This window comes from Oryctolagus cuniculus, chromosome 7 (assembly GCF_964237555.1).
Source record: "Oryctolagus cuniculus chromosome 7, mOryCun1.1, whole genome shotgun sequence".
Lineage (NCBI taxonomy): Eukaryota > Metazoa > Chordata > Mammalia > Lagomorpha > Leporidae > Oryctolagus > Oryctolagus cuniculus.
In genome coordinates, this window is record NC_091438.1 from 47,484,027 (window position 1) to 47,511,775 (window position 27,749).

The 27,749-nt window shown below is 53.3% G+C and overlaps 2 protein-coding genes across 7 annotated transcripts; both read right to left on the minus strand.

The window, feature by feature from the left end:
* Positions 1-6,001: 6,001 nt before the first annotated feature.
* Positions 6,002-12,794, minus strand: ECM1 (extracellular matrix protein 1). Of its 5 annotated transcripts, none has more exons than XM_070077748.1 (11): positions 12,268-12,794; positions 9,990-10,052; positions 9,811-9,912; positions 9,628-9,708; positions 9,457-9,537; positions 9,127-9,180; positions 8,528-8,850; positions 7,873-8,247; positions 7,157-7,377; positions 6,947-7,034; positions 6,002-6,572 (listed from the first exon to the last, which is right to left on the minus strand). In XM_070077748.1, exons 1-11 carry the CDS (start codon positions 12,335-12,337, stop codon positions 6,342-6,344), a joined length of 1,689 nt encoding a protein of 562 aa, XP_069933849.1. In that variant the 5' UTR covers positions 12,338-12,794; the 3' UTR covers positions 6,002-6,341. The 5 variants fall into 5 exon arrangements, with proteins under 5 accessions (XP_069933849.1, XP_008262705.1, XP_008262704.1 ...); XM_008264483.4 differs by having other exon boundaries at positions 9,127-9,183; positions 12,268-12,785; XM_008264482.4 differs by having other exon boundaries at positions 9,628-9,912.
* Positions 12,794-27,483, minus strand: TARS2 (threonyl-tRNA synthetase 2, mitochondrial). 2 transcript variants are annotated; one of them, XM_002715592.5, is made up of 18 exons: positions 27,367-27,483; positions 26,862-27,058; positions 26,437-26,560; positions 23,740-23,864; positions 23,193-23,310; positions 23,004-23,068; positions 22,394-22,472; positions 21,399-21,545; positions 21,166-21,264; positions 20,675-20,892; positions 20,010-20,172; positions 19,666-19,803; positions 19,417-19,494; positions 15,993-16,093; positions 15,684-15,785; positions 15,437-15,509; positions 14,064-14,178; positions 12,794-13,149 (listed from the first exon to the last, which is right to left on the minus strand). In XM_002715592.5, the coding sequence occupies exons 1-18, from the start codon at positions 27,430-27,432 to the stop codon at positions 13,001-13,003; spliced, it is 2,157 nt and encodes a 718-aa protein (XP_002715638.2). In that variant the 5' UTR covers positions 27,433-27,483; the 3' UTR covers positions 12,794-13,000. The 2 variants fall into 2 exon arrangements, with proteins under 2 accessions (XP_002715638.2, XP_051713269.2); XM_051857309.2 differs by lacking the exons at positions 12,794-13,149; positions 14,064-14,178 and adding an exon at positions 14,469-14,705.
* Between the last annotated feature and the right edge of the window lie 266 nt (positions 27,484-27,749).

Here is a 27,749-nt window from a genome sequence, read left to right on the forward strand (position 1 = left end):
AGAAAAGTGAAAGGAGGCAAAGCACACCTGACAAGAAAGAAGAGGGGTCAGCAGGGTGGCACAGCGGGCTAAGCCTCTGCCTGTGATGCCAGCATCCCATATGGGCACCGGTTCAAGTCCCCACTGCTCCACTTCCCATCCAGCTCCCTGCCATGGCCTGGGAAAACAGTGGAAGATGGCCCAAGTACTTGGAACCCCATACCCATGTGGGAGGCCCAGGAGAAGCTCCTGGCTCCTGGCTTCCAATTGGCCCAACTCTGGCCATTGCAGCCACGTGGGAAGTGAATCAGCAAATTGAAGACTTCTCCCTCTCTCCATCTGTAAATCTGCCTCTTGAATAAATAAATGAATCTTTTTAAAAAAGATTATTTCTTTGAAAGTCAGAGTTACACAGAGAGAGGAGAGGCAGAGAGAGAGGGCTTCTATCCGATGGTTCACTCCACAATTGGCCACAACGGCCAGAGCTGCACCGATCCGAAGCCAGGAGCCAGGAGCTTCTTCCAGGTCTCCCACGTGGGTGCAGGGGCCCAAGGACACTTAGTAACCATAGCTCTCTGGGAAAGCAGTGGAAGATGGCCCAAGTCCTTGGGCCCCTGCACCCACGTGGGAGAGCCAAAAGAAGCCTCTGGCTCCCGGCTTCAGATTGGTGCAGCTCCAGCAGTGGCAGCCATCTAGGGAGTGAACCAGTGGATGGAAAACTCTCTCTCTGCCTCTCTGTAACTCTGCCTTTCAAATAAATAAATAAATCTTAAAAAAAAAAAAAACTTAAAGAGATGCAATGATCACTCATATACACTCACATACCCAACACTTGCATTCTATAATTAATGTATTGCTGTATTTTCTTCACAGCTTCCTGTGGGGAGCAATTCGGACTAGACTAAGTTACTGGAATTAAGACTTATTCTATGCATCTGCTCTCCCACAATATGGCGCTGGGAGAGAAGTAAACAGCTTCCGCACAGCTGCCTCCAGTTCAACCAATAAACTGTAGGACTTGCTCCTGATTGGAGGAGAGCAGCGTGCTCGGCGTGTGGGCAGCCGAGTTGGGATTGGCAGAGGAGGACTATAAAGGAGGAGAGAGACGGCGTGCACCAGGAACATCTAAGGGGAACATCTAAGGGGAACATCTAAGGGGAACACCTGTGCAGCCCCCAAGAGAGCCGGCCGGCGGTGTGCCGCTCCCCTGCGGAAGTGGGGAATGTGGCCAGGGGGAACTGCCCTTCCACGGAGGTGGAAGGGATAGTAGCCAACCCGGGAAGAACCAGCAGCAAACCCGGGGAGGGCCGAGCAGACGAAAGAACAGCGCAGGGTCCTGTGTCGTTCCTCCACGAAGAGGGGGAGCGACATAATGGTGCCGTGACTCGGATATGAAGCCTAGCCAGGGCTTAGTGTCGTTCCTCCACGAAGAGGGGGAGCGACAGCTTCCCATTCAGATGTGTTCATTTTTAATTTTTTAAAAAATAACTAATTTTATTTATTCCAAAGGCAGAGACAGCACACAGAGATTTCCCGTCTGCTGCCTCACTCCCCAGATGCCTGCCAGTCACGCACGCTGGGCCAGGCCTAACGAAGCTAGGAGCAGGGAACTCCATCAGGGTCTCCGAGTGGGTGGCAGGGATCCAAGTCCTCCCTGCTCTTTAACAGGAAGCTGTAACTGAGAGTGGAGCCGGGACTTGAACCCAGGCACTGTGATGCAGGATGCGGGGATCTCAGATAGCATATTAAATATTTATTTATCTGAATGGTAGTGACAAAGAGAGACATACACAAATTTTCCTCCTGCTGGTTCACTCCCCAAATGGGCAGAACAGCTGGGGCTGGGCCAGGCTGAACCCAGGAGCCTGGACCTCCATCCACTTCTGCCACATGGGTGGCAGTGGCCCATGTACTTGGATCATCTTCCACTGCTTTCTCAGGCGGCACTTTAATTGCTGCCCCAAATGTGTTCATGTTTCAATAAGCTGAGTTTGTAGTGTTCTGTCCCATCGACACTGGCCTAGAACGCAGAGCTTCCCTTACCAGGAGGCTGCAATGCTGATTCTCTTACTGTACCTCCCACTCCCACTCCCACTTGGTTCCCTACAATGTGGCTTTTGACAGCTTCCTTCGAAGGTGCTGTCACCGAGGAGACCAACTACTCAGAACTCCAAAACGGAATGCATTACCCTAGCATGTAGCCCACCGCTCTCCCGCCTTCAACAGAGTACCATTCAGCGGTACTTCAACAAAGTAGCCGAGCTCTGAGGCTGGAAGTAGACAGCCGAGCGAGTGCCAGCAAGGTGGCTCAGGTGAGGGACGGCTGACTTCTGGTGTCTGCATGTGACAGGAAGGGAGTCAGACGGCTCTCTGAAGTCTCTCTTTTTTTTTTTTTTTTTTTTTTTAGATTTTTTATTTTATTTACTTGACAGGTAGAGTTACAGACAGTGAGAGGGAGAGACAGAGAGAAAGGTCTTCCTTCCGTTGATTCACCCCCAAATGGCTGCTACAGCCAGAGCTATGCCAATCTGAAGCCAGGAGCCAGGTGCTTCTTCCTGGTCTCCCACGCAGGTGCAGGGCCCAAGCACTTGGGCCATCCTCCACTGCCTTCTCGGGCCACAGCAGAGAGCTGGACTGGAAGAGGGGCAACCAGGACTAGAACCCAGGGCCCATATGGGATTCCGGTGCAGATGGAGGATTAGCCAAGTGAGCCACAGTGCCGGCCCCTGGGGTCTCTTTTAAAAGCACACTAATCCCATTTCTGAGGACTCCACCCTCATGACCTAATTACCTTCTAAAGCCATCACGCTGAAGGACTGAACGCATCGGAAGATTGTGGGAAGACACATTCCATCCATAACACTTAGTAACCAAGCCTCAAATCTGGAAGTCAACCGAGACATGTCCCCTAGCAACCAGGTTCTGTGATTCAATCTCCCAAACATCTTTTCAAAATGCACCCTCTTCAATGAAGAATCAAAAAAACTTCTCAGTAATCCCAGTTCCAAGCTGGGAACTGGTCTGCCTGTCTCAACATTTCTTTCTTTCTTTCTTTCTTTCTTTCTTTCTTTCTTTCTTTCTTTCTTTCTTTCTTTCTTTCTTTCTTTCTTTCTTTCTTTCTTTCTTTCTTTTCTTTCTTTTCTTTCGACAGGCAGAGTGGACAGTGAGAGAGAGAGACAGAGAGAAAAGTCTTCCTTTGCCGTTGCTTCATCCTCCAATGGCCGCCACGGCTGGCGCACTGCGGCCGGCGCACCGCGCTGATCCAAAGCCAGGAGCCAGGTACTTATCCTGGTCTCCCATGCGGGTGCAGGGCCCAAGCACTTGGGCCATCCTCCACTGCCTTCCCTGGCCACAGCAGAGAGCTAGCCTGGAAGAGGGGCAACCGGGACAGAATCCGGCACCCTGACCGGGACTAGAACCTGGTGTGCCAGCACCGCAAGGCGGAGGATTAGCCTAGTGAGCCGCGTCACTGGCCTTTCAACATATCTATTTCTATCCACCTGTCCATGCAGTATTTTTCTAAAAAATCAGTCCCCGTCACTTTTCTTTTACAATACCTTCTACAGGCACACATATTGAGATTGGCATGACTTTACCTGTCCTTCAAGATTTCCCAGAACGGGGCCAGCACTGTGGTGCAGTGGGTTAAAGCCCTGGTCTGCAGCGCCGGCATCCCATATAGGTGCCAGTTCAAGTCTCGGCTGCTCCACTTCCGTTCCAGCCTGGGAAAGCAGTGGAGGATGGCCTGCATTCGCGTGGGGAACCTGGATGAAGCTCCTGGCTTCAGATCAGCGCAGCTCTGGCTGTTGCAGCCATTTGGGGTGTGAACCAGCAGATAGACTTCTCTCTCTGTCTCTACCTCGCAAATAAATAAATGAAATCTTAAAAAATTTTTTTTCCAGAAAGCAGGATTAAGTCCAATTCCCTCCCTGCACACTTTCTGCTACTGTGGTGTAGTCTTCAGGTGCGTCTCCCAGAAGGCCAGGCTGGGGTGGGGGGGGAGGGGTGGCTCTCGGCTTCTCAGATCCTCCTACCATTAGCTATTCAAGGCTCCACGGATGCTGAAGTCCTGGAGGGAGGAGTTCTGGTCCCTTTTATCGCCAGAATACTCAGCACCTTGCCTAACACCTAAGACTCTGTTTACTTCCCCTGAGCCCTGCACACAGCCAGTGCTTTGTACATCCTCCCCTCCCTGTCCCACAAACCCCTCCATCCCTTACTCCTTTATCTGCCATCCCTGGACTTCAATTATATTTTAATAGTTTGCTTACTGATTTTGTAAATGTTAACCAGTTCACATTTTCTTTTTAAATTTTATTTATTTGAAAGAGTTACAGAGAGAGAGGGAGAGACAGAGAAAGATGGATGGATCTTCCATCCGCTGGTTCACTCCCCAAATGGCCCCCACGTCCAGGGATGGGTTGGTCTGAGCCAGGAGCCAGGAGCTTCTTCCAGGTTTCTCATGTAGGTGCAGGGGCCCAAGGGCCTGGGCCATCCTCCGCTGCCCTCCCAGGCGCATTAACAGGGAGCTGGATTGGAAGAGCAAGCAGGACTCCAACCAGGGCCCACATGGGACTCCAGTGTCGCGGTCGGTGGCTTTACCCTCTAAGCCACAGTGCCGGCCCCTCCACTTTCTTGCTAACAGCAATCCTATCCACGCTCCCTGGCCTTGTCTAAACTAACCTCCTCCATCTAATAGTTCACTGCGTGCGAGCCAGAGTGTTCTCTCAGCACCGGATGCTTTTATCTGTTGAACACTTGCCCTGCATTCTTTATAGTTGCCTTCCCACTGCTCTGTCCTACTGTTCCCTTCCTGTCCTGTGTCCCTCCCTCCAGCTCTGGGCACTGCGCTTTGCAAACGCAGCCTTGAAGCATCACCCCGGAGTTTCTGCAGACAGGACCCTCCGAAAACAGGAGTCTCTGCCGGCGGATCCTTCCGCTTGCAGAAGAGGCTTTCACGCCCAGGTCTCTGCCCGCCCGGGCCAGGATGAGCAGGTAGGGGCGAGCGGCGGAGGAGCTGGCCCCACCTCCCGGCCTCAAGACCCCAGCCCAAGAAGCTCCAGAGGAACCTCCAAGGAACGCTGACGCCCGCGCAGGCGCAGTGTCGCTCCCGCCCCCGAAACACCAAAGCCGCCGCCGCCAGCGCAGGGGCGGGGCAAAGCGTCCGTCTCTCCCGCTCATTGGCCTCCTGGCTGACGGACCGATGGGGCGGGCCCTTAACGATGCAGCTTAGAAACAGCCATCCGGTCAAAAAATAAACAAAAGGTTGTGAAGGAGAGGAGGGGGCGGCGCGTTTCGGGCTGACAGCTGAGGCTCAGCTTGTCTCGGGCTCACCCTCTGCGCCAGAACGGGGCCGGGCAAGTCCCGCTTTCAGGCGTGAGACCAGAGTGCCCCTCCTGCTTCTTCCAGCCCCAGCCTGAGGGCTCCGAGTTCCTGAGGGCAGTTTCCCAGGGTTTGAGAGTCCCCATTAGAGCGAGGAACACAGGGCGCTTCCCTCTCTCCGGCACTGGCCCCAAGCTCCTGCCAAGCTGTGCACTGAGTATCGTAAAAGACAAAGCTGCCCACGTCCTCTGCTGGAAACTGCCACTTCAGACCCAGCGGACGGGCACTCGTGCTGCCCGAGAGCGGGGCCCGCCCACACTCGATGCTTGTGCAGTGAGGTGTCCCTTGTGCCAGGCCGGCCCCTGCCCCTTCACCCGAAGAACATCGGACCTCGCCGCCCAGAGACTCCGCCGGCGCGCCTGTGCTGCCGCAGCCCTGCTTCACCCGGACTGCGTTCCCGCTGGCACGCTGGCCCCTGTATCGAAACACTACACACCTGCCAGGCTCAGAGGCTGTGCGCCACCTCCGGACACGGCTGTTTCTGGAGTGTGTATCCCCCAGAGCCTTGGACAGCACCCACAGAGAGGGTCTCAGTACGTGAATATCGATTGAATCAATGCACGAATGCCAGGGATCAAGAAGGAAGACCTACAGATTTCAGAGTGAGCTACGGCATTTTTGGATTCAAGGACACGAACCATCTTTTTTAATTTTTTATTTTATTTTAATTTTTTTTTTTACCGTGAAACTCTCAAGGTGGTGCCCCTTTGGAAATGCATGAATCAATTCAAGATGACGAATAATGAAGTCAAGCCGTTCAGCTGCGGTCCCATCACAGCCCGTGGAACATCTGCCCAGCCAGCGCGGGCAGGGCAGTGGGCCAGGGGCAGTCACTGAAGGAATCGGGAGGCTTAGGAGGGTGTGAGGGTGCGGGTGGTGTCACAGACGCCAAGTCCGAGAGGTGTTTACTGTGATGAGCCTTCGAGGGGGTGGGGCGGGCGGGGTTCCCTCCAGCTGATCCTCCGCGGCTCTGGGGTGACTCACTCTTCCTTGGGCTGAGGGGTGGTGCTGGCATGTGCACCCCGAGTCGGGCCCTGCTCCTCCTGGCCCTTGGTGTCCTCAGTGTCTCCAGCCACCAGAGCCACGTTCCTCAGATAATTGATGTTGAAGCAGTTGGTCTGCTCGTCCCCAGGCCTCCGGTCACAGCAGAGGGCAGGGTCTCTCCAGAAGCTTGGTCGGGTGCCACACAGCTCATCGACAAAGGCTGATTTCTGAGGAAGAGTAAAGCGGAGACCGTGGGGGTGAGGCGGGGTCAGAGGTTAGGTGTAGACACTTGGGTGCCCAAGACCCCTCCTGTCGGCATCTGCTTTCCTCCCGGTCCCCTTCCTGGGCCAAGAGAGTGCAAGACTGCTGCCTTGTGCAGCTGGATTCCTTGTGACAGATGTGCACATCTGGAACTGCCAGAGCTGGAGGCCCAGAGAAAGCAGAAAAGGGACTTGGGTTTGGGAGCAGGCCAGGTCAGGAACGAAGACTTCTGAACCAAGGAGAGAGACCTCCCCGGCCAGTCACTTCTGTGGGCTGGCTCAAGGTGCTAAAGAGAAGTGGTAGCCTGTGGCTCTGGCCCCCACCCTCCCGGCGCACGCACCTCCTCCTCAGCGCAGCAGGCCTGTTCGGGAAAGGGCAGCTTACAGCAGCGGGCGGTCATGTTCCGGATCAGCCCAGGAATCTGCTTACTGTGTTGGTGCGAAAGGGGCAGAGTCAGGACCACCCAGGGGCATCCAAAGAGTCACTCTGCCCAGGGAAGGGAGGTTTTGGGGAAGGGAAGAGAATTGGGGAAGAACTAGGCAAGACTCACTGCTTGGTGAGGACTCTTTGGTTTCCACAGAGGTGGCCCATCAGGTTGGGGGTGACCCGGCTGAGGTCTATTGTCAAGATGTCACGGTCATAGTTGGGGTAGGGAGCCCGACGCGCAAAGCACTCGTCCCGAGCGGGGCTGGGAGGGTATTTGCAACAGGCGTGATGGTGGGTCTTTATCGCCTGTTCCTGGTCGCAGTATCCATCAAGGGTGTCCTCCCACTGTGGGCCGGGGAGAGGAAAGTCAGAAGCCTGGACACCTGGCACCTTCTCTACCAAAATCTGCTTCCCTTATCACCCTGGCTGTGAGGGGAGGAGCCAAGGAGGGAGGGCAAAGGACCAGTGGGCCAGGGAGGCAGCTGCGGTGTGGGGGAGGGGAAGATGGAAGGGCAAGGACACAGGTGAGGTTCCGAGCCGGCCGTGGGAGATGAACTGGAACAGCAGGCGGAGAGGGTCAGGTGATGGATGGATGGTGAACGGGGTGCGTGCGTGGGGTCATGTGCAGACGAGGCCGGGACTGCGGGGTGAAGGCTCAAGACGAACAGACTCAGATGACGGACACATGGATGGATGGAGAGTCACAAGCAGGCCAGTGGGTGGACGTGCTCACAGCAGGGAGCACGGATGGACGGGCTGGCGGAATCAGAGCTTGGAGGCGGGCGGGCGGGCGGGCAGGCAGGCAGGCAGGCTCTCGGAGGGGCTGGGACGCCCACTTACGGCCTTCCATGTACAGGTGTGGTTGTTCCCCTGGCGGCAGCAGTGCTGGAACTCCACTTCCAGCCGGGTCAGAGCGCGCAGCTGCCTTTGGATGGGGTCGGTAGGCAGGAGGTTGCGTGGCACAGAGCGGAAGCGTTTCAGGCGGCAGATGTTCTTAACATTGTCCAGTGTGGGTGCCCCGGGGGGGAAAGGAAGCTCGGGGCCCAACGAGATGCCAGGCTGGTGCCTTGGGCAGGCCCAGAGTTGGTAGTGCGGCCGGGGAGCGGCCTCCTGGAAGCAGGAGAATCGAGCCTCCCCCTGTAGTCTGCAGCACCAGTGGGGTCGGGTCTTGACCGAGAACTCGGTCTCACAGAACCGGGTCATTGCGTCCTCCCACTAGAGTGAGAAGGAGGGGTTAACCCAGCCGCCCATGGTCCACATTCCGGCCTTTCTGCCAGGCTCCAGGAAGGGACCCTGGGCAGGTAAGAAAGCAGTGGTGTCCTCTGCTCTCCTGCTACGGGGAGGGGTCGGGGGGGGGGGGGTGACTGCCAAGGCAGGGCCTGTGCAGGGGGCCTGAGGTTTCTCCATACCCAGGCCTCGGCCTCTAGCTCTGAGAACACACACATCCAGTCTGGGGGCTAAAGGACACCCCCTGCGTCAAGAGCCCAACCCTTACCACGAGTTGTGCACAGTCTAGACGTTGTGTATGGCTGCGGCAGCGGCAGCAGCGGGAATATCCAGTCTCCAGCAAATTGAGGGCCTCGCCCTGGCGGCTAAGGTGGGAGAAGCCAGACTGCGGCAGGTTCCAGGGGCCGTACACCACGTGTGGACGGTCAGGAAGGCAGATCTGGTTCAGATTGTGTGGAGAAGGCCGCCCAGGGGGAAAGCCGTCCAGTCGGAAGCCCCAGCCCCCTCGGGCTCGGCCTGGTTGGCAGTGCTGGGATGGATTCCAGGATTGAGGCTCAGGAGGGCCCTGGCCCCCGGAGGGAGCTGGCTCTTCTACAATGAGGGACAGAGTGGGGAGGGTTGAAGGAACGTGGGGAAACAAGCTTTGGGAGGACCCAGGGGGAATGGGAAGAACCTGATCTGTGGCTCTTACCTTCGGAATAACTGATTGAGAGGAAAAGAAAATGCAGGCTTGACAGGTGCCACCCTCACACCCCCAACCCCCATCACTGCTCCCTGCACTGCTTCCCAAGTCCCAGGCTCCTTGCTCCTCTCCCCGGAGTCCTGAGTGCTCAAGCAGAGGGATCGCAGACCAAGGCTGCCACTCACCTTCTGTCTGCTGGAACCGGAAGGGCTTCTGCTCTTGATGGGGGAGAGGTGCGTCTACTGGAGTAGAGGGACACAGGTGAGCATCAAGCCGGGATGGGCACCCTGCTAGCTCCCATTCACAAGCAGGAACTCCACAGAGAAGCGAGTGGCAAGAAATGCTACTTGGAGGCCGTTTGATCAGAGGACTATAGAGCAGGTATTGTTTCCTGAGTTGCACAAGGTGAGGAAGCGAAGGCTTGGCGAGGTAAGTAACCCATGTGCGGTCACACAGGGAGTCAGCGGCAGAGCCCGCACGGCCCGGCCCGTGGGAGAGGACAGCGCGCTGCTTACCTTCCTTCTGCTCAAGGAACGGCTGGGGAGGAGGCCGCTCTTCTTGGAAGGGGACAGCTTCGTGAGGGGGCGGGGGGTCCTCTGCCGGACACGGGTGAGGGCACAGGGAGCAGGGGTCAGTGTCCGCCAGCCGCGGGGGAGGCCGGCGCGGGGGAGGGGGCACTCACTCACTTTGCTTTTCAGCAGGGAGCTGGGCAGAGGGCAGCACTTCCTCTTGTTCGGGGATGGCTGCCCGCGGGGGAGGGGGCTGCGCTGTAGAGGGCCGGGTGTGAGCGTCCTGGTGCGCGATGGGTGGGCGAGCCTTCCGCCCTCCTCCCGATCTGGAGAGTGGGGCGGGGTAGGGGGTGACCTTACCTTCTCTCTGGCCCTCGAAGGGAGGGTCGTGTGGAGAGGTATCAGGGTGATCCAGGAGGAGGCTTTGAGGCAGGGGCGGTGCGGGGGCTGCTGCATAGCCAACTAGAGTAAGAGGGAGGCGGTCAGAGCCTACAGCTCTCCCCAGCCTCCCAAGCCCATGCTGGCCCCCCAACTCTCACCCTCTTGAAGGTGCTGCATGAGGTACTCTGGCCTGAGCTCCTTCTGCTCTGAGTTCCTGGGGCCTGGACAGAGAAAGGATAAGAATCAGGGGCGGTTTCTGTTTTTCTCTCTCTCTCTTTTTTTTTTTTTTTTTTTAAAGATTTACTTGCTTATATGAAAGACAGAGAGAGAGAGAGACAGACAGACAGACAGAGGTCTTCCATCTGATGGTTTTTCCAAAATGACCACAACAGCCAAGTCTGGGCTGGGACAAAGTCAGGAGCCAGGAACTCCATCCTGGTCTCCTACATGGGTGCAGAGGCCCAAGCACTTGGGCCATCCTCTGCTGCTTTCCCAGGCCATAGCAGAGAGCTGGACTGGAAGTGGAGCAGCCAGGACTCGAACTGGCACTCTTGATTTTCACTTTATTTTCTTTCTTTCCTCTTTTTTTTTTTTTTTTTAAACTGACCCTCCTTTTTTTCTTTCTTTTTTAAAAGATTTCCTTATTTCTTCAAAAGGCAGACTTAGAGACAGAGAAACAGAGATCTTCCATCTGCTGGTTCACTCCCCAAATAGCTGCATGTCCGAGGCTGGGTCAAACTGAAGACAAGAGCCCAGAACCCATCCAGGTCTTGTGTGTGAGATGCTGGGGTCAAAGGCAGTGGCTTAACATGTTGCAACACAACGCTGGCCCCTCAGGGGCAGTTTGGAGGGACCCTTTCTTGGGCCTGAACAGGGATAGGGAGTTAGTGGGGGTCAGGAGTATAAGAAAGACCAAGACAAAACCCCCTCTGTATTGCACCTGCCATGTGCACCTAACCCTGCCCCTGCTGCTGCACACGGAGACATGAAGGCCTGGGTTCTGAGAAAGCCTGTGCTATTCTGATAGCTGCACCTGCACCTGGCCTAGAGGGAATGTGACATCAGGGCTGGGGCCGGAGGCCCTCATTTCCTGCGTCTTACCCACAGCCTCCCTGTGCCATGCCTCTGTAGTTTTCAGAGCTACCCTGAGCTGGCTGGAGGCTCACCTGCACCCCTCCTCCACCCCACCTCTTACTCTAAGTCCTTTAGACAGTGGGGTAGGTGTTTGGCACAGTGGTTAAGATGCCACATGGGACACTTGCATTCTGTACCAGAGTGCTTGGGTCAGAGTCCCAGCCTCATTACTGATTCCAGCTTTCTGCTACCATGTACCCTGACAGGCAGTAGGTGACGGATCAAGTCTCTGCCACCCTTGTGGCCGTCCTAGATTGAGTTCCTGGCTCCTGCTTTTGGCCTGGCCTAGCCCTAGCAGTTGTGGGCATTTGGGGAGTGAACCAGCAGATGGAAGATTTCTCTGTATCCTTAAAATAAATTCAAAACAAAACACAATGGCCTGAGGCCAGCGCTGTGGCTCATTTGGTTAATCCTCTGCCTGCAGCGCCAGCATCCCATAAGGGCGCCAGGTTCTAGTCCCGGTTGCTCCTCTTCCAGTCCAGCTCTTGGCTGTGGGCCAGGAGGGCAGTGGAGGATGGCCCAAGTGCTTGGGCCCCTGCACCCACATTGGAGACCAGGAAGAAGCACCTGGCTCCTGGCTTCAGATCGGCGCAGCGCTGGCCATAGCGGCCATTTGGGGAGTGAACCAACAGAAAGACCTTTCTCTCTGTCTATAACTCTGTCAACTTAAAACAAACAAACAAACACAATGGCCTTGCTAAGGAGCCCATTCAGAAGTTTTAAATGTCTCCAGTTTAGCCCCTCCTTAGTTTAGAGTTCAACTTAGGGCCTCAGGAAGGGACCAGCGCAGGGAAAGGAATGACTTGCTGCTGATCTGTAGGCACAAAAGACTAGGAGCTGGAGGCACAATGAGTTAGGCTTTTACAGATACAGATTAGATCTGCTGACATTCTCCTAACAGCTTCCAGCAGGAGTTCCCAATTTTGGTCAGGGTTCAAAGCATGTAAGGAGCACCCCTGTGCTGACGCTGACCTGGGCTGATTTGTGGAAAGACACCCCCTCCTTCTCACCAGTGAGTGAGTCAAGGCTTTCTCGTCAGCAAACCGGTTTGGAGTAGCCTGGGGACTCCCTTCCCCTGCCTTAGTGCCCAACAGTCCCCCACATTTAGCCTCCCTAAGTGTCTGAATTCACTCCCTCTGTGAGCTGTTCAGCCTGCTAAGAAGTTCCAGTGCCCCAGGGCCACTCTAGGCTTGCTCAGAAAAGAGGCCAAACGGAGAATCCGCTGTGATGAGCTGTCTGGACCCAGGCCCCTGCCCACACCAGCCTGGACCAATTCCCAAGTGCTGATCCACCCACACTCACCTCCCTCAGAGGTGGCAGAAGCAACAGCCAAACAGGCCAAGACCAAGGCTGCTCTGGACATGGTCCCCATCCTGGGGCAAGGACTGGTCACTGAGCCAGCACTAAGGTGCTCTCAGGCAGATCTGGATTCGAGGTGCAGGGCTGCTGCTGGAAGCTGCTTCTCTGGCTGCTGCTGTGAACTCGAGGGCCGTCTCCTGGTCCTTTTTATAGGCTGGCTGCTATCTCCCGCCCTCCTCAGCTTCCTGCCATGACTCAGTCCCAGTGGCTCCTCCTCTGGCTGCTGCTCCTCCCAAACTCATCCTGAAGCCTTCTCAGAGGATGGAGAGTGGGCTGAGGGGAAGGCAGCACTGTGATGGCCACAAGAGAAGCTGATGAGAGACTCCCGGGGAGCCCTCGTCCTGTGCCTCGGTTTCTTCACCCCACACTGGGATCAGACAGCCTTTGCCAGAGGGAACAGGAAAGCTCTCGGAGGGAGCTCCCAGCCTGGCCCTTCTATGCCCCTCAGGAGTCAGATGAAGACAGCCAGTGGTTTCCAGTTTATTTATTTATTTTTTAGTTTTTCTCCTCATACCCAAATAACCACAGCTTTCTTCCCCACGTCACTGTGAGGTCCCCAAAGCACGTCTCTGTTCTTGAGAGCACACACCCAGTTCTGAGGCTCCCAGGGGACTCCTGGCCTGTTCAGGGAGGCTGATGGCTCCCACGGGTCTCTGTCTCATCTCTGCACAAAGGCTCAGAAAATGTCTTCAGCATTCGGGACCCTAGTGTTCTGCAGCTCCAGCAGCCGCCTCGTGGCCTCAGCGAGACCTCGCTCACCGAGTCGCTGATTATCTCGTGTCCGAACGTTCACTGTCCTGTTACTTTGCTCTTTCCGGCCAACCACTGCAGGAAGAGGAAGGGAGGTTGCAAACTTCAGGGTAAATTCATCCACACGGTCACTTCCTTTTGCTATGCAAAAACTTAAAAGACCCAAATCTTTAGGAAGGGTGGGCGCACAGCCCTGACAGGTTCCAAGAGCGGCTATATTTAGCCGTGCCTGCTCTTGTCTACTGCTCATCCTGAGAAGATAAGGAAATGCTTGTCTTTACTCCTTATCATTTCTGGGCTGGAGTCCATGGGCCAAAAAGACTAGATTCAGTAGGAGAAAGACAAACAGATAGCGAAGCAGATTCAGAGAGAAACTGTACGTGTGAACGGGTAGGGGAGGCATTAGAGGGAGGGCCCATGGCAGAGTGGAACACACAGAAGCAAATGCCAAACAGCTCGCTCTAGGTGCTGGCAGGTGGGGTGTATATGTGTGTGTGTGTGTGTGTGTGTGTGTGTAAAACTAGAGAATCAGGTAATCTGCCTGGGGAGTTTCTGTTCCTTGCCTTTAAGACAAAACTCTGGACCCTGAGAGCAGCAGGAGCGAGGCCGTGCTAGAATGTTCTCCTGAAGGTCTCTCTCCTCATCCCTCAGGGAGGTCTCCATCCAGGTCTGGAGAAACAAGGCTAATTAATTACTGCCTTGTTAGCCCGTGCTCTCCCTTTCCCTCGTATGTGCCCGTGGTTAACTACCTGAACAGACACCAAGGGCCAGGGTGGAGTTAGTAACAGGACAACTGTGCTCAGGGTCAGAGGTGGTGGCAGTGGTGGTGTGAGGGAACCCACAGCCCAAATGAGTCAGCTTCCTATACAGCTAGTGAGCCCTGGATAATCCAAATATGCAGCTAACCAAACTCAACAGCCTCAAAAGAAGGACTGCAGAGGGCAAGGTGGCAGAACCCGGGGCTCTGAAGCCCTAGCCGGCCCTCTCACCAAACTGGAAATTGTAGTGGGCAAGCTGGGCCCGACGGACTCTCCGACTGAGGGTCAGGCCAGGGTCGGTGTCCAGGTCGCTGGCCAGTCCTGCAGCCTGCAGGGTCTGTTGTACCTGGGACAGAAGTTTGATGCCAGGAGGTTAATTTAAGGGAAAGTTCAAGAGCCAGAACAGCCAGGTACTGCTCATCTCCACCTCCATCTGTCCCTCATCCACAGTTCTTCCTGATAACCTCTATTCTCTACCTCACCTCTATGCCGAGGCCTCCGCTTCACTCCCCAACTTTTTGCCTGCTTCCTATGTGAGATAAGCCCCCAGTCATTCCCTGGCTTTTGCCTGCTTCTAGCTACTCTTCTACCTGACTGGCTGCTCAACTCTGGTACTGTCCATATTCTCTCTCTCTCTTTTTTTTTTTTTTTTTTAAAGATTTATTTTATTTATTTGAAAGACAGTTACGGAGAGAGGTAGAGACAGAGAGAGAGGTCTTCCATCTGCTGGTTCACCCTCCAGATGGCTGCAATGGCCGAAGCTGCGCCGATCCGAAGCCAGGAGCCAGGAGCTTCTTCTGGGTCTCCCATGTGGGTGCAGGGGCCCAAGGACTTGGGCCATCTTCCACTGCTTTCCCAGGCCACAGCAGAGAGCTGGATCAGAAGAGGAGCAGCTGGGACTAGAACTGGCACCCATGTGGGATGCCGGTGCTTCAGGTCAGGGCTTTAACCCGCTGCGCCACAGTGCTGGCCCCTGTCCATATTCTCAATTCTCTTTAGAAAGGAAAAATGGGCTGGTGCTGCCACTTGGGACATCAGCATCCCGTATCAGAGCACTGGTTAGAGTCCTAGCTGATCTGTTTCTAACCCAGCTTCCTGCTAACGTGTCTGGGAGGGCAGCAAATGATGGTCCAAGTACTGGGCCCCTGCCACTCACCTGGTTAGGCCAGGACAGAGTTCCGGACTCTTGGCTTTGGCCTAGCCTTGGCTGTTGCAACCATCTGGGAAATGAACCAGTGGATGGAAGATCTCTCTCTTTCTGTATGACCCTCTGTCATTTTGCTTTTCAAATAAATAAATAAATCAATTTTTAAAAAAGGGATGGAAAAACAAGCCAACATTTACCCAGGCTCACTTGTGTGCCAAAAGCTCTCACGGCAGCAGCAACATTAGATTGTGTTTAACGTTCACACATTCTACAAGGCAGAGCTCAGTCTCATTTTTGTAGATGCAGCATTTCCAGCATACTGCACAGCTGCAACTGAAGCCCAGCTCTGCGGCTCCAAGGGCTATGCCCTTCCACGGCCCCGTCCTGCCTCTTCCTGCCTCGTGTCAGGCACCAGACTTCCTGCTTTGCCCCTCCCTCGCCCCCCTCAGCTCCTCACCTCCCTAGCGTATTCCTCCTGCTCGGTCCCCACCGGGATGACCGCCACTTGAAACGGGGACAGCCACAGTGGCCTGGTTGAGAGAAAACAGAGGTGGGAAAATTATTAATTTCTGCTCTAGTCAGAATTGTGGCTGCAGGGAGCAGATCTGAGAAGGAAACTGAGGCTGGGCTAAGAAGGGAGACAGGATCTGGACATGAACTCTCTGCTGTGAGGCCGTGACAGATATCAGGGTCAGAGTTCTCACCATTTTCCTCCACAGCTTTCTGCAAGAACTCCCAGCAGTCTTTCCACAGAACCGAGCACTGCTCGGTGAATGAGGACTGGACGCTCCAGGTTGCCTGCCTGCCTTGGGGGGAAAAGGGGGACAGACACAATGGCAGATGCATCACAAACTGTGCACTCAAGATCACCTTCCAGTTTTCAAAAAATGTTCAGCTTTGGCAGCAGAGGGTGTGAAGGATTTGGTTTAGTTTTTAGGGTCCAAGGCAGAGGGGGAGCTGTTCACCTATTCCATGGGCTGTCAAGGGAAAGGGGGATGGGCAAGGTTCTATACCCCTTATATTGGAGGTCAAATCTCAGGGGCAGCTGGAAGTCAAGCTGGATTGTCCCACACTGATGGGGTCGACCCAGGGCGTCTCGAAGGTGCACATCAATCTGAGGAGACAGATGGGGCAGGAGAGAAACCAGGACCATGATTGTGCCACCTCACTCGTCCACCTACCTAGGCACGTCCCAGGCTATTTGGAGAATCACGTGACCCAGCTCCTTCACACCCTCTCATCTGAGTAGCTCTCCTAACCCAACAGTGGTGTTTTAATAGTAGGGGTCCACATCCTAACCTCTCAATTCCATGAGTGCCTCATTTTAGAGACCCTCACCACCACCCACACTACAGCCACCCGCTTCGCCCCATAGTCTTCCCCCAGTGCCTGCAACTCGGAGACATCCATCAAACGCTCGGCCCTGATTACTGTCCCACAGCCTGGCTCTGCAGCACAGAAGTTCCTTAGCTCCGCTTTATGCTCCCCATCCACAGCCCCCCCACCCCCACCCCCGCTTCTCTACCCGCGGAAGCTGGGAGCACTCTCTGGTTCCCTTGTAACATTCATTGTTCTGTCACATTCACATGGCCAAACCTGACCCCAGAACCTGACACCTTAGCTTTCTAGCTCCTTGGTCCTGCCAAGAATTAGTGTTGCCCAACTTGTCACAGACCACACAGATGAGAAGGCAGAGAGCAATGCCACCAAGGAAGTCACTCGCTGTCTTGAGACTCAACAGGTTCCTGGCTGCTGCCAGCAATCCTCTGGCTGCCCTCATCAGCTCTCTGCCCTGTTCTCCTCAGGGATTTTCATGCTTTCTCTTTTGTCTCTTAGCAAACAATTAATTAGGTCAATTTCACAGAATACACACTGTATCACTGACTGCTTCCTCTATAACCTTGAGTACACTGTTCAACCTTTCTGATTTTTTTTCTTCTCAGTAACTGAAAAATATTTTCCTTGCCTTGTATTAGTGATAAAAATGAATAAAATTCATTTTCATTATTCATCAATATTTCCATTTACCAACTACTTATTGAGCAGCTAAATAAATAACCTTGTGCTCAAATAGACATTTGGGAGCTAAAAACGAGTAGTACACGTGGTACCTGAGTAAGTGATCCCAGCACGCTGTGTAGCAGCTACTGAGCACCCAAATGGTTTTGGCTACATGGCTCATGTGATAGTTTTTGAATAATCTTTCTCTTCAACCTCCTCAGTGACAACTCTCCTCTCCTCCACTCTTGTCTCAGCAAATGATTCTGCCTCCTACCTCAATGGAGAATTCAGACAACTGATATTATGGGATGGGAAAAATGCTTAACTTTCTGTCACCACTCCTATAAACCTCTGTACATCTACCTACCCCCAGCTCTCCCTCCTGCCCTGGTGCAATGGCAAAGGTGGTTCCTTCCATGGATAGCTCTGGATCCAGCCCAAGCTCCCCAAGAACTCCCCACTTCCTTCTCCTGTAAGCTCTTCTCTTCCGGCTTCTGCTCTCCTGAGAGCTCCTCTCATCAGAGCATCTGCACATTCCCAGCTTTCTCCCATCAAGAAATCTCTTTTGACCACCTACACCTTACTCTCCTTTGTCTTTATAAAGAGCGTCAAAATTCTGGGGCTGGTGTTGGGGCAGAGGGTTAAGCTGCTGCCTGTGATGCTGGCAGCCCATACTGGAGGTGGGTTTGAGTCCCAGCTGCTATGTTTCCAATCCAGCTACCTGGGAGACCTGTGGAAGATGGCTCAAGTGCCTGGGCCCTTGCCACCTTTGTGGGAGACCAGGATGGAGTTCCAGGTTCCTGGCTTTGGCCTGGACCAGATCTAGAAACTGTAACCATCTGCAGAGTGAACCAGCAAATGGAAGGTTTCTTTTTTTTTTGTCTCTCCCTCCACCTTTCAAATAAATAATAAATCTTAAAAAAAAAAAAAAAGGCCGAAAGTTATGGATACATATTTACTTCTGTCTGAATCCATCCCCAGGGCCTCACTTTACCAAAAATGGTTCTTCAACACCTAACAGCCTGGGGTAGGTGTGACAGGTCAAGCTGCCACTCGGATGCCTGGCTGGAGTCCCAGCTCCACTGCTTCCAACCCAGCTCGCTGCTAACGCATCTGCGAGGCAGCAGATGCAACTATGTTGGTTCCTGCCACCCATGCGGGAGACCTGGATGGAGTTCACGGCTTCTGTTTTTGGCCTTTCTCAGTCCTGGCTATTGTGGGAAATTGGGGGGTGAACCAGCAGATGACACATCTCTCTGGCTATCTCTCTCTGTCACACTTTCAAATAAATAAAGCCTTCAAGACTGAACAGCCTTTTTATTGAACCCATTAGATACTTTTCAGTCATTTTCATTGTGACTTTTCATTTATTCCAACCTGCTACACGTTTTCAACCCTACCCTCTGCCTACCCTTATCTCTCCTAATACACTCAACTTTTTTATTTTTATTTATTTTTATTTTTTATTTTTTTGACAGGCAGAGTGGACAGTGAGAGAGACAGAGACAGAGAGAAAGGTCTTCCTTTTTCCATTGGTTCACCCCTCAATGGCCGCTACGGCCAGCGCAACATGCTGATCTGAAGCCAGGAGCCAGGTGCTTCCTCCTGGTCTCCCATGTGGGTGCAGGGCCCGAGGTCCTGGGCCATCCTCCATAGTACTCCCGGGCCACAGCAGAGAGCTGGACAGGAAGGAGCAACCGGGACAGAATCCGGCGCCCCAACCAGGACTAGAACCCAGTGTGCCGGCGCCGCAGGTGGAGGATTAGCCTATTGAGCCACGGTGCCGGCCTTCAACTTTTTTTTTTAATATAAGATTTATTTTATTGTTTGGAAGGCAGAGCTACAGAGAGGCAGAGGCAGAGGCAGAAGCAGAGAGAGAGAGAGAGAGAGAGGTCTTCCATCCGCTGGTTCACTCCCTAAATGGCTGCAATAGCCAGAGCCACATTGATCCAAAGCCAGGAGCCTGAAGCTTCTTCCAGGTCTCCTACACAGGTGCAGGGATCCAAGGGCTTGGACTGCTTTCTCAGACACATCAGCACAGAGCTGGTTAGAAAGTGGCACAGCTGGGACTCAAAGTGGCACCCATATGGGATGCTGGCACTGCAGGCAGTGGCTTTACTCGCTTCACCACAGCACTGGCCCCAACATTTCTTAACTTTGACCAACAATTATTAAGATGCAGGCAGCCCTTCCTGACCTCCCAAGTAACGTGAAGCCCTTGAACTTGCTGTTACTACCTATAACACAGTTTGGATCCAAGGCCTGACATGGCTGATCTGTCTTCCACTGCCTTCATGAGAATGCAAGTCTCACAAGGATTGGAAATTACTGCTCTTCTTTACGCCCTACACAGTTTAAAAATATTTCTTTGCATGTAGTAGACATTTAGTAAAATGAAATAGAAAATGAGTAAATAAAACCAAAACCAGGGCTCACCTTAGGCCCATAGAAGGCGCCATCTCCAGGGCTGAGGTCCCAGGGTTCTCCGAATGCCTCCAGGGACTGTTGGAGGAGCTTTAGAAGGAATGAGGCAGGAGAGCAGATGCAGATCACCTTAGACGCTGTGAGTGACACAGCCCTCCAGGCCCCAGCAAATGACCCCCTCAGCATACACCTCTGTCTGAGGACCACCACCTTCCACTGGAGAGTGGTTTATCTGCCGGTGTTTCCCCGGTTCCTACTCACCTGCTCAGCCTGGTCCCAAAGGCAAGGCTCCCCCAGGAAGCCAGATGGTCGAGTGGACAGTGCCAGGTGGAAGGAGAAGCCCAGGACAGCATAGACAGAACGGAGAAAATCAAGACAGCCGTAGATCTCTGCCTCCAGCTAGGGGTAAGAAATAAGTGTGGGTGAGCCATGTTGTAGTCTAGGGGGGCAAGAGAGGGCAAAAATAGAGAGGTGTCAGGATGCAGCTGGAGTGCAGTACAGACAGACAGCAAGCCAGTGGAGGTTGGGGATGTCGGGGATACACAGGCAGGTTGCAGGGCGCCTTAGAGACTTGCAAAGCTACGGTGGGAATGGGGCAGAGCCACCTGATCTGGTGCACAGAAGATGTGAGCATCGTCCTGCTGGAAGCACCGCAGCCGCGTCAGTCCCCCCAGACTGCCAGAGGCCTCAGCCCGGTGCAGGGCCCCGAAGTCTGCCAGTCGCAGGGGCAGCTCCCTCCAGGATCTGGGCCGGTGGGCGAACATCAGGCTGAGGTGGGGGTGAGGGAGGAATCACGGCTTCGGGGGAACCGGTCACTGAAGCTTGCCCACCCCTTAACCCCTGACAATCTGCTTGCCTTCTTTCTCTATGGCATCAGCTAATACCCTTCCCACCATGGCAGGTCCCCCACCAAGCACTGTCAATCCCATCTACTGTACCCATCCACTGCTGTCTAAGCCTCGCCTGGCTCAAAAGTGAATTTCTTAGTAACACAGAAGCTAACCTGATTTATGGCACCCCTGTTCTGTGGTGGTACTGAGCTCAAAGAGGAATGTTAGGGAGTAACCCCAAATCCCTGATGTTATGTGTTAAGGAGACTGAGACCTAAAGAGGTACCACAGCTTCCCCAAACTCACATGGTTAGATACAGTGAGGGCAGATTCAAGATTCAAACCAAGCAGTGCAATACCCTTTCCATGACTTAATATCTAGCAACCCGACTGTAACCCCTAAACCTAGGAGCAGCCAGGACTCCTGGCTCCCAGCTCACCAGTGCGCAGGGCAATTCATGGGCTTGAGGGCGAGTGTGTCGGGGGGTCGCCTGGTAGGGTGGTCACTCTGGGAGCAGGCGGAGCTGTCAGAATCCGAGGGTTGCAAGGCAAACATATCTTCCTTATAATGCTCCCAGTGCCCTGACTTTTCCCAGAGTTTTGTAGAAAACAGTGTGGGGGTTTTCACTTCCGAGAAACCGCGGTGGGCATACTCAGCCTGGAGAGAAGGGTCAGATGTGGAAGTCAGGGTGGCTGGAAGGAGAGCAGGCAGGGGGGGCAGCTGTGTGATTCTCCCAGGGCCTCAGGCCAGTCAGCCACAGCGGACTAAATACCACTGCAGACCACTCAGCTGTAGCACTTGGCCAAAGGTCACACTCGGTATTTTATGGCTGCACTTCCAATCCCCATCTTTTAACTCAAATGCCTTGGCTTCTCTTAGACTCTCAGTCCTCTCTGGTCTTCTTTCCCCTCGGACTTGGGCCCCTCTTACCCTGATAAAAGCCACCAGTGCATTATACACCCTTGTCCCTCGTGGCAGGAAGAAGCAGCTCCCGGGGCTGAGTTCATGGAAGAAGAAGAGCTCCTGTTCCTGGGGTCAGGGATGGTGGTGATCACTTCAGGGGCAGAAGGCAGAGCTGCTCAGTCTGTTCAGCTCCGTCTGCTTCCAACTTCACGACACTCGCAACCCTCCTCACCATCCCTCCTCTCTCCCCATCTCCCTACCTTCCCAATGCGCCGGTGGTCCCGCAACTCTGCTTGCTCCCTCCACGCCTCCCAGGCCCTCAGCAACGCTGTGGTGGGGAAGGAAATCCCTGACACCCTCTGCAGTGTTTCTGGGAGCCCCGAAGACCTCCATAAGGAGGACGAGTTCTGTGGGAGGACAGAGGGAATCCAAGGGAACATGAGGAGCACCAGAGGCACCCGACTTCTCTTTCAGGCCTCACACGATGCTTTCCGTGTAAACAGCATGGACAGGCCACCTCATCTCTCTCACTGGTTTCCCAGTGTCACCACTAGCAGGATGAATAAGACCCGTCCTGGCCACATTTACAACCCTGGCGTTGTCTGACTCTTGATGCCTACATAAGCCACACCTCAGCTTGTTACCTCCTTCTGTTCCCATACTCACTACCACGGCCCTACCAGTACCCCATACTTAGTTCCCTCCCCCCAATCAGTGACTGCATCGGGGACTAAGCTCTGGTCAAATGTCAGTCTGTCCATCCCCATATCACTATCCCAGACAGCAGCTGAAATAATCAAAATCTTCTACATCATATCCATTCTTGGCCACATGAAATCCAAATGCCTCAGCTTGCTCCTTCCGTTAATAACAGGACTAATAAGAAACAGCCTGCATTTTACAGCACTCTCCTTTAAACACTTTCTCCCATGTTATTTGGTTTTCATTGCCACTTTGATGTGGATTTACCGGTAAGACAAGAAAAAGCCTTGTTTTATAGATGCCTGCCTCCGCCCTCCTGCTCCATCTCTCTTAACACTGACGTCAGTCTAGGGAACTCCAACTGGCTGGCAGAGTGTTCAGTACTTGCCATCAAACTGGGGGTTTGTAGAACTGGGAACTAAGTATCTTTCTCCTTCTGGATTCCCTCCTTAGCTATCGGAGTGGAGGGGGGGCTGAGAGGACGTCCTTCTCATGCCCCTGCTCACTGCAGTGAAAACAGGAGGCCCAACCTAACTGTGGCCTCATCACTGACCGTCAGCAGCTTTATTTCTCCAATCTGCCCCGTATGCCGAAGGTGGGGGCCCCGGCAGAGATCAACCAACGTGCCACACCTGGGAAAAGAAAGAGGCTGGTTAGTTGGATCCAGATTCTTGAGTCTCTAGTTTTCTCCCTCTCATGGCCTTTACTTGACTCACTGTTCTACAGAGTAAGCAAAGACAGAAAGAAATCAATTCTGTGCCCATTTCTCCTTCTGGAGCAAGACTACCTCTTCTCTCCCTTCCCTTGTGTCTGTTCTGACTGCTTCGGTGCCCCCACCCCCTGCCTCCCCACTTCCCTTAATCTTTTCAAAATTTATTTCTATGTATTTGAAAGGCACAGTGACAAAGAGAGGGAGAGCCAGAGCAAAAGAGATTTTCCATCCCCAAATGGCTCCAATGGCCTGGCTGAAGCCAGGAGCCTGGAACTCCATCCAGGTTTCCTACATGGATGGCAGGGGTCCATATACTTGGGCCATCTTCTGCTGCTTTCCCAGGCACATTAGCTGGGAGCTGGATCGGAAGTGGAGCAGCCGGGACTCGAACCATCAAACCTGCTGTGCCACAACGCCAACTCTCATTTCCCTTAATCTTGACAACTCTCACCCGTACACTGTTGCTTGCGGACCTGTTACTTTCTCCTCAATCACATGAAGCTTGAAGGGGTTGTCCTGGAAGGTGGCAAAAAGCAGAATGAAGACAAATGTCTATTCCCACAAAGATATCTTGGGAGAAAGCCACCGTTTCCCTCCAGCCTCTGGATCTTCCCCCCAAAATCATGCATCTCCACCTCACCTTGAAGAGCTGGCGAAGCTGATCCCGGGAAGCTTCCAGCCTCCGAAAAGGCTGAGCACTGGCGGCAAATTCCTGGCAAATTCGCTCCAAAACAGGCAGCTCAGAGCCCTGGACTGTCCTGCCAAGAGCAGAGTTGGCTGGTTCGCAGCCTCTTAAGAAACATCACCTGGTGACACCTCCAGGAAAAGTCCTGAAGTACTGGCAATGTCAGACAAACCCAGAGAAAACGTGAGAAAGAATTCAGGTACAGATTTTACAACTGGAGGAGAAGCTCTACAGAGGAAGACCAAAGTTGAGTGCAGGAAGTCTGGGCAGATAAAATTAGAACAATAGCAACGGTGGGAAGTAAAGTGTGCAGGACTGATGGAGGCTGGAGAAGGTAACTTTCAAGTCCAGCTAAGACAGAAGAGGAGGGACTCGCACACGGCACCATGGAGAAGGTGGCACCAATGTCATGACTGAGGCTTGGGAGGGGCCTCCCCCAGCTTTATCCTCCAAACTGTAGAAACCACACAGGATCACTCTCCTCCTTCCTTACACTACTCACCGCTCCTTGCCCAGGAAGAAATCATGGTAAAAGCCACATTCGGTACTTGGGCCTCGGCAAAGAACAGCACCCAGGAACTGTTCCGCAGCTGCCCCCAGGACATGGGTGCTGGAGTGCCAGAACACCTGGATTCACAAAAAGGAATTCATGAGTTTCCTACTTAGTGCCTACATCTCTGACCCTTTCTTCGGAGAGGCTGATGGGAACACCAGAACGGTCCTTCCAGGATGCACCACCACCACAAAATGGAGAACTTACACCTTGAGAGTGACCACTCAACAGCAAAAATGGTTAAAAGGAAAACCAAAGACCGAGTAGAAAAGAACGCAGGAGGCTGGAGTCCTTTCTTCTTTCAGCACACAAAAGCACCAGCCCCACCCTTTGATGTGTGTTGCTTCCCATTACCCAAAAACAGAACTGGAAAACAGAAGTAGGAGGCCATGAGTCATCTTTGGTTGCTCCTATAATCTTCCAGGGTTTCAGTAAATTGTCTTTTTTTTTTTCTCTAAGGAATATTGTTCACTTCTTTTTTTTTTTTCCCCCACAGGCAGAGTTAGACAATGAGTGAGAGAGAGAGACAGAAGAGAAAGTCTTCCTTCCATTGGTTCACCCCCCAAATGGCCGGTATGGCCGGCGTGCTGCGCCAATCCGAAGCCAGGAGCCAGGTGCTTCCTCCCGGTCTCCCATCCGGGTACAGGGCCCAAGGACTTGGGCCATCCTCCACTGCCCTCCAGGGCCACAGCAGAGAGCTGGACTGGAAGAGGGGCAACCGGGACAGAATCCGGCGCCCTAACCGGGACTAGAACCCAGGGTGCCAGGTGGAGGATTAGCCTAGTGAGCCACGGCGCCGGCCAAAGTCTTTTTTTTTTTTTTTTTTAAGATTTATTTACTTATTTGAAAGAGTTACACAGAAAGAAGGAGAGGCAGAGAGAGAGAGAAAGAGAGCGGTCTTTCATCTGCTGGTTCACTCCCTAATTGGCCACAACGGCCAGAGCTGCGTTGATCAGGAGCCAGGAGCCAGGAGCCAGGAGCTTCCTCTGGGTCTCCCACGCAGGCTCAGGGGCCCAAATGTTTGGGCCATCTTCTCCTGCTTTCCCAGGCCATAGGAGGGAGCTGGATTGGAAGTGAAGCAGCCAGGTCTTGAACCGGCGCCCATATAGGATGCTGGCACTTTAGGCAGGGCTTTAACCTGTTGTGCCACAGCGCTGGCCCCATTAAACTATCTTAAAAAAAAAAAAATTATTTGAAAGGGAGAGTAAGAGAGAGAGAGACTGAGCTTCTCCATTTACTGATTCACACCCCAAATGGCTACAACCACCATGGCTGGGTTGGGTGAAAGCCAGGAGCCTTGAGGCTGGCGCTGTGGTGCAGCGGGTAAAGCCACTGTCTGCAGTGCTGGCAACCCACATGGGCACCGGTTTGAGTCCCAGCCGCTCCACTTCTGATCCAGCTCTCTGCTTGGCCTGGGAAAGCAGAAGATGGCCCAAGCCCTTGGGCCCCTGCAACCTGTGTGGGAGACCCAGAATAAGCTCCTGGCTTCAGACTGGCAGCGCTCTGGCCATTATGGCCCTATGGGGAGTGAATCAGCAGATGGAAGACCTCTCTCTCTCTCTGCCTTTCAAATAAATGAATGAAATAAAAAAAAAAAAAAGTGTAGGTGTCAGGGGCCACTTTCCACTGTGTTCCAGGTGCATTAGCAGGGAGCAGTTATAAGTGGTGTTATAAGTGGTGGCTTAACCTGCTGTGCCACAGTGCCGATCTCATAATCTCTTTCTTTAAGACAGGGGTTCTTTAGAAATCAATTTGGTTTTTTAATTCTATTTTTTGCAACCCAGGAACCTAGTGTGATGCAAGCACTCCTCTAGGATTTGATCACTATCTATACACAAATGACAAGAGAACTCCATGTTTCCAGGATCTGCATCGACAAGATCTTTGTTACCTGAATTGACAAGAAGAGGACAAAGTGGGGAGATGGTCAGATTGTGTGCTTGGTTGTGGAAGCCATGTTAGAATTAAATGTGTAGTGGGGCCGGCGCCATGGCATAATAGGTTAATCCTCCGCCTGCAGCACCGGCATCCCATACGGGCACCGGTTCTAGTCCCAGCTGCTCCTCTTCCAATCCAGCTCTCTGCTGTGGCCCGGGAGGGCAGTGGAGGATGGCCCAGGTGCTTGGGCCCCTCCACCCACATGGGAGACCAGGAAGAAGCTCCTGGCTCCTGGCTTTGGATCGGCGCAGCTCCGGCCGTTGCGGCCATCTGAGGAGTGAACCAAAGGGAGGAAGACCTTTCTCTCTGTCTCTCCCTCTCACTGTCTGTAACTCTACCTCTCAAATAAATACATAATAAAATCCTTTTTTTTAAAAGAATTAAATGTGTAGTAAGGATGACTTATAATGTATAATGTATTATAACTTATAATGTATACTTATAATGTATGTGCTCAATATCCAAGCAGGCTGAATTGGCAAATTATATTTTTGTTTTCAATGTATTCTCTCTCCCTTTCCTTAGCACAAATGTTTGCTTAAATTTCCAGCTTAGGCAGGAACAGTTAAAATACACCATAGTCAGTAGTAGGTCTCCCCCCCAAAAGCAAGTGGGGAAATTGAGGCAAAAGAAATAAACATTAGAATTTCCTGCCTAAGTATCTCTTAGCTCAGTAGCCCTATATTCCTAATAAAGAAGATAACTTACCGCTTTCCCCTCTGGGGAATCGAATGTTAGAAATCTGAGGTCAGAATCCGTCTCCAAGGGCCGCTCCAGATCGTAAAGTTCTCCGTTCACTTGAGCCGCCACTGCAGTGTCTGCCAGCGTAGAACTTCAGCAGCGCAGGTGGAGATGAAGAGAAAGACAGGGTGACAATCCACAGGGGAAACCGGGACTAACCGCTCAGGAACCCAACACTTGCAAAAGGGAGAGTTCAACTATCATTTCTTCCCCCAATAGACAATGGAGGACAGGCAGAGATTCTGACATCAGTGCTGCTAAAACAAATCCTCAGGGAAGATCATGTTGATAGGGATGAAACAGAAGCACGAAGACCACATTCTTTCCCTGCTCGTGCACAGAGGTAGTAAGGGCAGAGGGTAATCCTTGTAGGCACAGGAAGGGCCTGGTACCTGATCTGCTGGGCAAGCTGGTAAGGGGTTGTGTTCCACGCTACCGCATCCACTTTCTGTCCTCCAGGAAGCGATATTTTAATAGTCCTGGATTCCTTCTGTGCCTTGCTTGCTAGCTTCTTTACCTGAACAGCCCACAGCTCCTCAAAAAGGCCAAGCCTCTCTGTCAACCAGGGTGGTGGGGTCGGCACAGCTGCCTGGAGGGAAAGACAGGTTAGCAGTAGGCAACTCAGGTCCCATCGTCCCTTGTTGGGACCGGGGATGGTGATTCTAGGGGATATTTCAGCGGCCTTGGTCCTAATCCCTAGTCTTTAAGGGGACTGGGTGACACAGGCCGTAGGCTGGGGGCCCTACAGGGCTCTGCGTGCCCCTGGTCGCTGACTGGAGAAGCAGATGGCGAGTTTAGGGCTAGTCAGGTAGCCCAGTCCTGGGACTCGGGGATGGAGGGAGAAGTGCTGTGAGGCTAGGCCCAATGCGGTTCGAAACTCTTGGGTATCTCACGTACTGTGCGTAGCCCGCTAGCTTGTAACCCTAGGAGCCGAAGCCGCCGCCATCTCTGACACAACCCCATGTTTCTTCAAATCTGTACCTACATCCTCAGATTATCGCTCCTTCTCCTGCGCCAGATTCCTCATTGGCTTCTGGTCCAACAATTTCCCTTTCTATTGGCCACAGCAGCTGCCACTCTAATAGGACACCACCCCTAGGAACTCCGAAGAAATACGCCCCCCACACAGCGCGACTAGCGGCTAACTGGTTCCGACAGGCCGGAAGACAGAAGCTGTTACACACACCTGCAGTCCGGAAACCCGCGGCATTTTAGCTGAAACCCCAGAACAGCAAATAAGTTGTCCTGCGGCTTTGAGCACCAGGGCAGGAAAATTCTTG

What these genes read in the sequence shown, in the direction of transcription:
- ECM1 (XM_008264481.4), bottom strand. Translation starts at nt 12,337, where the DNA reads ATGGGGACCATGTCCAGAGCAGCCTTGGTCTTGGCCTGTTTGGCTGTT. An exon ending in CATGCAGCACCTTCAAGAGG is followed by an intron (nt 9,913 to 9,989) that starts GTGAGAGTTGGG and finishes CTCTTACTCTAG; the next exon opens with TTGGCTATGCAGCAGCCCCC. An exon ending in CCTGCTGCGCTGAGGAGGAG is followed by an intron (nt 6,573 to 6,946) that starts GTGCGTGCGCCG and finishes ACTCTTCCTCAG; the next exon opens with AAATCAGCCTTTGTCGATGA.
- TARS2 (XM_002715592.5), bottom strand. Translation starts at nt 27,432, where the DNA reads ATGGGGTTGTGTCAGAGATGGCGGCGGCTTCGGCTCCTAGGGTTACAA. An exon ending in CCGCAAGCAACAGTGTACGG is followed by an intron (nt 22,473 to 23,003) that starts GTGAGAGTTGTC and finishes TTCTTTTCCCAG; the next exon opens with GTGTGGCACGTTGGTTGATC. An exon ending in GAAAGCTGTGGAGGAAAATG is followed by an intron (nt 15,510 to 15,683) that starts GTGAGAACTCTG and finishes TCTCTCAACCAG; the next exon opens with GCCACTGTGGCTGTCCCCGT.